The sequence below is a fragment of the Danio rerio genome, chromosome 16 (assembly GCF_049306965.1).
Source record: "Danio rerio strain Tuebingen ecotype United States chromosome 16, GRCz12tu, whole genome shotgun sequence".
In the NCBI taxonomy this organism is placed as follows: domain Eukaryota; kingdom Metazoa; phylum Chordata; class Actinopteri; order Cypriniformes; family Danionidae; genus Danio; species Danio rerio.
This window is the reverse complement of record NC_133191.1, coordinates 32,171,411-32,182,018: the sequence shown is the minus strand read 5'-3', so window position 1 is coordinate 32,182,018 and position 10,608 is coordinate 32,171,411. Positions and strand designations below refer to the sequence as shown.

General features: G+C 38.4%; 1 protein-coding gene across 1 annotated transcript; it reads right to left on the bottom strand.

Moving 5' to 3' along the window:
- Positions 1-235: 235 nt before the first annotated feature.
- nes (nestin) lies at positions 236-10,264 on the bottom strand. The gene is made up of 4 exons (NM_001424069.1): positions 9,330-10,264; positions 6,834-6,958; positions 5,866-5,939; positions 236-3,403 (listed from the first exon to the last, which is right to left on the bottom strand). Exons 1-4 carry the CDS (start codon positions 10,143-10,145, stop codon positions 621-623), a joined length of 3,798 nt encoding a protein of 1,265 aa, NP_001410998.1. The 5' UTR covers positions 10,146-10,264; the 3' UTR covers positions 236-620.
- Between the last annotated feature and the right edge of the window lie 344 nt (positions 10,265-10,608).

The window sequence follows — 10,608 nt, the reverse complement described above, 5'->3', positions numbered from 1 at the left end:
TCTTCGATCACAGGACGGCACGGTGGCTCAGTGGTTAGCACTGTCGCCTCACAGCTAGAAGTTCGCTGGTTCAAGTGTCCGCTGGGTCAGTTGGCATTTCTGTGTGGAGTTTGCATGTTCTCCCCATGTTCATGTGAGTGTCCTCCGGGTGCTCCGGTTTCCCCACAGTCTAAAGCAGGTGTGGGCAAACTTGATCCTGGAGGGCCAGTGTCCTGCATAGTTTAGCTCCAACCCTATTCAAACAGACCTCCCTATAGAGTTCAAGTGATCTTGAAGACACTGATTAGTTTGTTCAGGTGTGTTTGATTAGTGTTGGAACAAAACTCTGCAGGGACACCGGCCCTCGAGGATCAAGTTTGCCCATCCCTGGTCTAAAGATATGCTGTATTAGTGAATTACATTGTACTAAAATGGCCGTAGTCAGTGTATGAGTGTTTGTGTAAAAGCGAGAGTGTATGTGTATGTTTAAAACATATGTTGGAAAAGTTGGCGGTTCATTCCGCTGTGGCAATTTTCCTCACTTACTAAGCTGAAGGAAAATAAATGAATGAATGAATGTCTTCGATCACAATAGTCCATTTTGGCTCTTTTTGGTTTTGTCTTAAAACATCATTAGGGTTTTACTCATCACCAGATGACCAGGAATCCCCCTCATCAGCAGAATCATCTGACTGGACTATCTTGCTCTGCGCTGGCTGTCCATCTTTTTGCTTATCATCCCTGATTTTGAGGATCTCCATCTCTTCTTTAGTATCTCCATTCGCTGATTGCACTCCTATTTCTCTCCACTCCTCTCCAAAGACCATGGCCTGATTTAAGTCTTCAGTTTTGGCGGGATCATAAGTAGCTGCCATCTCCATTTTCCCTTCGCTCCAGAAATCTTGCTTCAAACTAGTGCTGAAGAAGCTGTGAATCTCACTTTTCATTTGCTTCGACTGAAATTCCTCTCCTAAATCGTTGTTCTCAAAGTCCATCACAGTCACTTCTTTTTCTGGAAAGCTCTCCACTGACCTTTCGAGATGTTCTTCAAAATGTCCAAAGATGTTTTCCGCCACACTTGGTATTTTGTTTGAGCTTTCCAGATTCTCATTCACTGGGGAAATGCTTGAATGTTCATCCATGCTTGCATGTGTGGTCTGGGCTGCATCTGAAATGCTCGTGCTTTCCCCCCAAATGTTAAAATTCTCCAAGTCATCAATCTGAGAGGCCTTGGGCTCATCAGTGCTCTTCTCCTCACTGAGCACTTCTTCAGGCACGTCGTTGTTGTCAGACACATAATCAGCCTTGGAGACTTCATTAGTAAAGGTTAATGGCTGTTCATTAGGAGTCGCCGCTGCTAAAAGGCTTGTGTTCTGAAAGCACTGGCTGGCATTTGGAGACTCGTCTTCTGAGCTATTGCACTCAGAGTTGGCCATGTCTGAGGTCATAATGTCTGGCTGACCGTTTATCTCGCTCTCTAAAGAGCGACTGTCAATCAGATCTATGTTGGTGTGCATAGAGACATCCGAATCTTCTGCTTCTTTGGTTGCAGCTTCATCTTCAAACATAGTCAGACTTGATTCTTCCAGTTGCTCTTGCTGAGATCTTTCAGAAAATGTGGATGAAAACTCCGTGTTGACGTGTTCTTGAGTTTCATGTGAATGGACTGGTTTATCCTCAACCTGTTCTGTGTGAACATGCTGGTGTTCAGTCAGTTGCTGGTTCTCATTTTGCTCAAAAACACTGACATCTTCTTCCTTATTGTCTCTCATATTATCAGCATCACCACTATCTTCCTTCTCCAGATTACCCTTGCGTTCACTTTCTTGCACCACCACATCCAAACTTTCATGGTCTCCAGAGACTTTCTGAAACATCACAGATGCCACATCGTCAGCTGCAGCTTCTTCATTAGAAACAAGATCCTCCAGCCTCATCTTTCCGGTGACCTCCATGTCTGGTTCTTCAGTGAGATCCTCCATAGTGTTAAAACGTTTCTCATTCAAGTGGCCTTGATCAATTCTTTCTTTCTCATCCTCACTGTCACTGGTCTCACCGATGTGGTGTGAGGTTTCCTCATCGCTCTTATAACGGATCAAGGGCCGTGTGTCTGCCAGCGTGTGCTCCTGGCTGTAACTGTCTCCTTCTCCTGGGTCAGTTTTCAATGAGGCTGATATGTTTGGGGAGTCATCTTCATCACATTGCTTTTCTTTTTGATTTTCTTCTTCTGCCTCAGATTGGTCTTCGTTCAGCTCTATCTGAGGTAGATTGTGCTCATCCTGATGATCAGTGTCATTGGGTAAATCTACACCCAGCATTCCACCTGCACTTTGCACTAGAATTTCTCTTTCTGTCACTTCTAACTCTTCCCTTTCTATGTCATCTTCAGTTTTATCTTTCGTGTCAGTATTGATGCTCATTTCTCCCTCTTCTACCTCAAAGTAAGAAGTCATCACTTTGGTCTCATTCTCTGGTTCACTTTCTTCCTGTCTGTCCCACTCATTGATTGAATCAATAGCTGCCTCAGTTTCACTGTTCAATTGTTCTGTCACCTCCTCGCTAATATTGCTCACATTGTCCAGTTCCTCTTCCTTCATAAGATTTTCATTTGTTGCCTCATAGCCAAAATAACTAGCTGAATCTAGAGTTCCTTGCTCAAGGAAAGATGAAGCCAGTGCATTGGTGTTTTGACTGATATGGCTTGATGTTAATGTATTACTATCATTCTCTGCATCTCCATATGCAAATGTGTGGCTTTCACTGATGATCTCTGATCTTACGTCCATCTCAGAAGCATCATCTTTTTCATCCTCTACTGCAGATTTGATTTCTTCCCAAGCAACCTTGGGTGCATGTGAGATACGAGCCATTTCGACAGACACTTCAGTGTCTTCATCCTTTCCGTCTTCTGAAACTTCTGCAGGATCATTGAAATGACCAGCCCAGCTCTTTGTCTCTGGAGTTTGGGACATACTTCCTTGTTGCTCAGCTGGTACACTAGTCAGTTCAGATTCATCAGTTTTAGATTCAACCATATGAGCTTGTTGGGGTTCATTTGCTTCGTCTTCCACCTTAATTTCTTCTGGTTGAAGCTCTGGTTTTGGTTCTGCAGATGTTTTGGGAAGAGTGGATTCGAGAGTCCAGTCTTGCTGGACTTTCTCTTGCTGTAATTGATCCACAGACTCCTCAGCAGATCTCTTAGTCTCCTCAGATATGTGATCCTCTGTCTTTTCTGTCATCGAGGTACTGCTTGGTGGTCTCTGTGGAGTCCCTCGTGTCAGTGTCCATGACGGAGCCGCACTGGTCAGCAGACTGCGGGATGAGGCGATTGATCTGTGACTTGTAGACACAGAACTGCTGAGAAGGCAGGAAGCAGCAGTGGTTTGAGAAGTTGACTGGATCCCAGTGGGCTTTGAGAGTGCATCTGTGACAAAAAAAAATAAAAAACAAGAAGATGGCAGGCTTTGTCACAATGACAGGCAACAAGCTCTGTAAGAACAGCAAGATCTGATTAAGTCTATCATTGAGTAGGAGCCAAATCCTTCATGTGGATTGTCTTGACACATAAAACAGTTGGGCTTTGGACAACCTGGGTTCTAGTCCTATTGAGGAAAGTTTGTCATGCCATCTGTCTGTCTTCATTTTCATAATTGCACTGTCCAATTTCAAAAACAAAATCTAAAAAACATTTTAAAATAGCCCAAATGTTCCTAATTTGTTTAAAGTTTGTTTAAAGTTGTTCTATTTCTGTTACTTGGCAGATTTGTCTGAGATTCCAATAGCAATTATTTTATTCCTTAAAATTTTTATTCCTTAAAAAACATCCCTAATATATATATATATATATATATATATATATATATATATATATATATATATATATATATATATATATATATTGTTATCGTTATCTGAGTAAGCCATCAGAGCCATTACAGCAGCCCAAACAGCAGCAGTTGAGACTTGTGCCAGTCACTTAATCCAGCATAAGGGTTCTCAACCGTCCGTCACATTCTGTCTTTATATTATGTTCTGTGTTTGTCATAAAGTCTTCAGTGCTCAATGCTCAAATGACAAATCTGACACCCATTTGCGTGCACACGCATCACACAGTGCCTACAGTTAAACTTTTAAACACAGAGGTTTATCATAAACCTTTCATCGATCATTTTCCCACAATTGACAGCAAGAACTAACATAGAAGTGTTGTTTGATTGACAAGCAGAACCTGCATGTGTTCAAACGAATCGAAAATGCCTAATCAGATGGATTTATGCCGCATTTAATCTATAGGTTCCCAACTGTCAAAACGCCTCTCAAAATGCTTTTTCAGAAATTACATATCTGCACATTTGCACATTTACTGTAATGTTTCATTATACTTTAAAAATTTAATTGTACTTAAATTTATTTAACTTGTTGGTTAATTAAATCACTTTGTTATTTTAACCAATTATTTTTATGCAACAGTCAAGTTGAGTGTTAATTTGCTATGTAAAGAAAATAAGATAATTAATTTTTGGCATGTGAATATATCTATTTAATCACCTTGCAATTTTGAAATTATTGCTTTTTTTTTGCTTTGAGTAGGCTATTTAGTTTATAAGATCAATTTAAACTTAACTTTCTCTGAAGTTTTAAAAATCAGTTGTTTACTGTATAGAAATATAACATTTTTAAATATTTATATTGGCTAATATCTTGGCTTTCGGTCTCCAAATTTTAAGTGTCATCGGTTATAAATATAGGTCAAAAAACATACTCATTGGTGCATCCCTATCCTCATTGGTGCATCCCCCCCAACAACTGATATATTTTATCATGATGACAGTAAATAATATTTGACTAGATAATTTTCAAGACACTTCTATCTTAAAGAGACATTTAAAGGCTTAACTAGGTTAATTAGGGTAACTATGCAGGTTAGGGTAATTAGGCAAGTTATTGTATAATGATGGTTTGTTCTGTAGACTATCTAGAAATAATATTGCTTAAAGGGGCTAATACTTTTGTCCTTAAAATGGCTTTTAAATTTTTTTAAAAAAATTTATTCTTGCCTAATTAAAACAAATAAGAATTTTTCCAGAAAAAAAAAATTATCAGACATACTGTGAAAATATTCTGGAAATATTTTAAAAAATTAAAAAAATTAAAAAGGGGGCTAATAATTCTGACTTAAACTGTGTGTATATGTGTGTTATTTGCCTTTTAAATTTGGTATAAATTTGCCTCTACAGTATGTATTTAAAACAAAAATACAAAGATAAACAAAAATGTTTTAACTTTTCATTCATTAATCACTGCTTTAAAAATGTGTTTAAAATATTTGAATGAAAATAGCAACAAAAACATAAACCATATTATCAAAATATGATCATATCATCATATCCTGTCATAACTACATTATGATGCTACTGTAAGTGAAGCGGAACCGAAAACCCCCCGGGCTAAAGAGATAGTTGGAGATGAAACAAACAGACATAGACCTTAGATTTGCCTCTCAGGGGAGTTATCAGAATACATGCAAGCCCTGAACTGTGAGTGAGTCGTAATGGAGATGTATTGATCTTCATTATGCGTTTTCCAGACCGGCATTACTGGAAAGTGGCGCCATCTGCTACAGTGACCTATGGGACTAGGCTAGCACAGGAAGCTAGCTTTACAGTCTTTGACAGATACCCCACCATACAATCAGTGCACAATACCACAAAGTACTAATCATTTAACCAGCCCAGGGGAGACGATGGTAAGGTAAATGGGTTCACTTTCTATAACATATGCAGTTATTATTTTCATATAACCTCAATGTTTTAGCATCCTACACTATAAAAACTACAACAACCACACAACTTTCTGTTACTATGATGCTGTGTCCTAGAACGTTACCTAAAAAGACAGTAGAGCTGGTCTTGTTTGGTGTTGGTCTGTCGATTCTCAGGCCCTCGCTGTCCAGCAAAGCTCTGGAAAGAAGCAACAGAACAGCTGTTAGCATCACAGTGTTTTCTTTAATGTGAGGGGTTGGCTAAATGAGATGAAGCCATGTTCTTGAACTGCAGTCCAGTGCCTAGCCCTCTTGTTATGCAAATAGCATGTCAGATTTGTCATTGTCAGCCCATCTGCAAGACTGCACATAGCAATAGTTGCAAGAGTTGGACTTGTATATAAATATGACAGACAGACATAGACAGATGCAATTTTATATATTTATATGCACATTTAGTGTAACAGGTATGATCCCAAAAGCTTGTATCCATCTAAAATCATATTTTTTTTATATAATGTGGAATGGAGATGTTATGGATGATGTGCAGTATATCTGAATGATTTCCAATAATGAACCTCTTCTCTGTGTATGTATTTTATATATGTTCTTATTTTGTAACACAAACGCATCAATCCTTCTCAATGCATGTAACGCAATGATAAAGAGGACCATAGACTGAGCAACAGCTTAAATGAGTTATCCTAAATTTTTTTCACTCAACCCTCAACAGACATAAATCTGACAGATATGAAAGGTGTTATTGAATGAATCACCCACCCCCCTGTTTCTCAGCCCCTCCTCCAGGCAGATGGATCAGGGTCAGTGCCGGGTGGGAAATGAAGAGGGTCTATTCTGATTGACTGATCTAAAGTTACCCCTCTCAGGGGTGCCTGACATGCCTTTCAGAGCCGCTGATGCATGATCATATTAGCTGAGCCTCCATAAACTACAAATCCCAAAGAGCATATGGGAGGATCTGCACTCAGACTGCTTTGAGACTGCTCAATGGCCACATGCGTATTGTACTTTTTGTGATAAGGCGAGGTTGTATTTTGTTGGTGATGGTGATGTAAAGGACATAGACAGGTACCTGTATGTTGCCACCTCCAGTCCAAGAGACATCTTCACCTGCAGCAGATGTTGTCTATCCAACATCAGGCTGTCAATCTGCTGCCCCAGACAGTCTTTCTCCAACTCCAGGGTGTTTACTTGGGCCTGTACAACAACAAAACAAGGCATGTTTTCTTGAAAAAGCATTTTCTTTCTGTGTCCGAAATTAAATACTTCTACAATACATAATATGCACAAAGAAAAATCTGTACGACAAAAGAGTAACCCAGCAAGCAATATTTGTGTGTGCGTGTAAGATATGTAATAGACATCTAGGCTAAAATAAGGTCAAAATTGGACTGGTAATTTTCTGAATCTCAGCCGAAGTAGTAGATCATCCAGGAACTTTTTGACTGCTGTTTTTATATGATTAAATCAGATGTCCCAGGAAGCTTTTTTGAATCTAAAAGATGTCTAAAATATGTATACACACACACACACACACATCGCTTGGCTAAAATAAAGCTAAATATGGGCTGTCAGTAAAAATATTGTAGAAATCTAACAATAGACCAAAAATACACTATCATTAAATAGACAGGAATGAATGACTACATGTGTAGTCTGTCTAATAGGACTTTAATCTGTCTATTTTTTGGACTATTATTAGACATCTTTTAGATTTTCACTGACAGACCAAATTTAGCTTTGTTTAAGACAAGCTGTTTATGTTTGGACATCTATTTGACATCTTTTAAGCACACACACAAAAAAATGCTCGCTGGGACATCTGATTTCATAAAAGAAAAAAAAACTAGTCAAAAGTTCCTGGATGATCAACTTCTTTGAGATTCAGAAAATTCTGCCATTGGACAGGATTTATTATTGGCAGTGAAGCAAAGAAACTGATATTGGTAGGGCACATGAGAGCAACATATGGCAAATGTAGCAAGTCAGACTATTCACACTAGATCAGAAATCCTGTTTTAAATTTAACACAGCAAGTTTATATTCAAACTGAGTGTTTTTGAAGCCAAACAAGGTGTTTATTGAAGATCATACTGTAGCACACAGTTTCAGAGAGGAACTGATTCTGAATTTCTGGATGAACAGATCAACATTTTATGTGATAGTATTACCTGCTGCATGATCATGTAACTTGATCATGTGATTATTACGTATTCTAGGTGAAAAGGGTTTTTACACTCTTCGTGTTTGATTGTCATGTATTAGCACTTGAAGTCAGAATTATTAGCCACCTTTGACTTTTTTTTCTTTTTAGAATAGTTCCCAAATTATGTTTAATGTTGCAAGGAAATGTTCACAGTATGTCTGATAATGATTTTTCTTCTGGAGAAAGTCTTATTTGTTTTATTTCAGCTAGAATAAAAGCAGTTTTCACATTTTGAAACCCATCAATATTATTAACCCCTTTAAGCTATATTTTTTTCGAAAGTCTACAGAACAAACCATCTCTATACAACAACTTTCCTAATTACCCTAACCTGCCTAGTTAACTTAAATAACCTAGTTAAGCCATTAAATGTCACTTTAAACTGTATAGAAGTGTCTTGAAAAACATCTAGCAAAATATTATGTACTGTCATCATGGCAAAGATAAAATAAATCAGTTATTAGAAATGACTTGAAACTATTATGTTTAGAAACGTGTTGAAAAAAATCTGTTGTCAGTTAAACAGAAATTGCACAAAAAATAAACAGAAGGCAGATAATTCGGGGTGGGGGGGGGGGTAATAATTCTGGTTTTAACTGTATGTATATATACAGTTGAAACCAGAATTATTAGCCCCCCTTTGATTTTTTTTCTTTTTTTAATATTTCTCAAATGTTGCTTAACACAGCAAGGAAATTTTTACAGTTTGTCTCATAATGTTTTTTCTTCTGCAGAAAGTCTTAATTGTTTTATTTCGGCTAGAATAAGAGCAGTTTTAAAATTTTTAAAAAAGATTTTAAGGACAATATTATTAGCCTCTTTAAGCTATATAGTTTGATTGTCTACAGAACAAACCATCATTATACATTAATTTGCCTAATTACCCTAACCTGCATAGTTAACCTAATTAACCTAGTTAAGCCTTTAAATGTCACTTTAAGCTGTATAGAAGTGTATTGAAAAATATCTAGTCAAATATCATTTCCTGTCATTATGCCAAAGATAAAAATAAATCAGTTATTAGACATGAGATATTAAAACTGTTATGTCTAAAAATGTGTTGAAAAAAATCTGACTTTAACTGTGTGATTTATATATATATATATATATATATATATATATATATATATATATATATATATATATATATATATATATATATATATATATATATATATGTATGTATGTGTTTGTGTGTGTTTGTGTGTGTGTGTGTGTGTGTGTGTGTGTGTGTGTGTGTGTGTATTATTACCTTATATATTATATAAACATAATATAGAATTTTTTTTGCAATTTTATTTTGCAATAATTGGTTATTAAATAAGAAATTTATGAGAATGAGAATTAAATTAAATTTCTTACCTGAAGATGTTGAAGCTCCTCTTTCTGTTCTTCTCTTTGCTGCATGGCATGTTTCTCCAGCATCTGCCTCTTGATCCTCGTGCTCTCCAGCTCTTTGGCCAGATGCTGTACCTGACGCTGGCTCTCTCTCTTCTCCTGGTAAATCTTTGTCATGTTAGCTTTTGTCTGGTTCAGACTCTCCTCCAGACGTCCAACCTGTTTCTGATAGTTGTTGGCTGCCTCCTGCCAGGCTTGAGCTGCCTTGTAGCCATACTCCTGCCCCAGGTCTGGGATGCTGGTAGCTTGCACACGCTGTGGAGCCATTAGGACCTGCTTTGTCTGTTTCAGTGAGGCCTGCATGGTTTCCATGTTCTCCTGGTGCACTTGCATCTGCAGCATGAGGTCTTTCTCGAGTTGACCGACCTTCTCTCTAAGCCAAATCTGAGCCCTGCGCTCCTCTTCCAGCTCCTTTCTGCTCTCTGTGAGCTTCCTCTGAGCTTCAGCCTGTGCAGTCTTCACCTTCTTTCTTTGAAAGCTCACCTTCTCCATATCCTCCATCAGATTCTCTACCTCCAGCTCCACACAGTCTTTCTTTCTCCAGGCCTCCTCCATCATCCTCCTGGCCTGACTGAGAGCCTCCTCCTGGGCTTTACGTTGGCCTGCTGGGTCCCTGCTGCTCTTGAGAGTGTGGATCTCCTCTCGAAGTAGCTTGTTCTCTTCCTCCAGAAGTTTCACACGGCCCAAGTATGATTCAAGGCGGTGGTTCAGCTCTAGCATCTGGTACTTTTCCTCCTGAAACTGAGGGCCAAATGGCTGTCGGACACCCAGAAGCTCCATCTTCGAGAGATATGAAGTGAAATCTCACTAGAGGCTGTGAAGAAATGGGGCACTTTGAGGTTACTAATTCAGTGATTGTAATGACAGGCTTGTGGGTGAGGTCTGGACCACAGTCCCAGTGCCCAGCAGCTGAATGGACAGAGGAGGGTACGACCCTGCTTTCATAGACAATGAGACGGGGGAGGGCGATGGACTTGAGGAGGAGGGGTGGATGGACTGAATGCGAGAGAAGGCAATGATGTAATTTGGTTAGTGTTAACTCTACCACTGCTGGATTACATTCAGACCTGTTAAACTTACTTTTATTCATGTGAAACACAAGAGGTTGTGAGGCAACATTCACTTTCAGCATATTTTTTTATAGTGAACCTAATTGGTGACTGTGAATGTCTATTTAGAAAAACATGAGAATAAATGAAGACTTATTTTTTTTCTTTTTGTCCAAGCAATCCCTGTAAGTCTT

Coding starts and splice junctions, on each gene's coding strand:
- nes (NM_001424069.1), bottom strand. CDS start 10,145: ATGGAGCTTCTGGGTGTCCGACAGCCATTTGGCCCTCAGTTTCAGGAG. Junction 6,959..9,329: donor AGGAGCTTCAACATCTTCAG/GTAAGAAATTTA, acceptor GTTGTTGTACAG/GCCCAAGTAAACACCCTGGA. Junction 5,940..6,833: donor CTGGAGGTGGCAACATACAG/GTACCTGTCTAT, acceptor GCTTCTTTCCAG/AGCTTTGCTGGACAGCGAGG.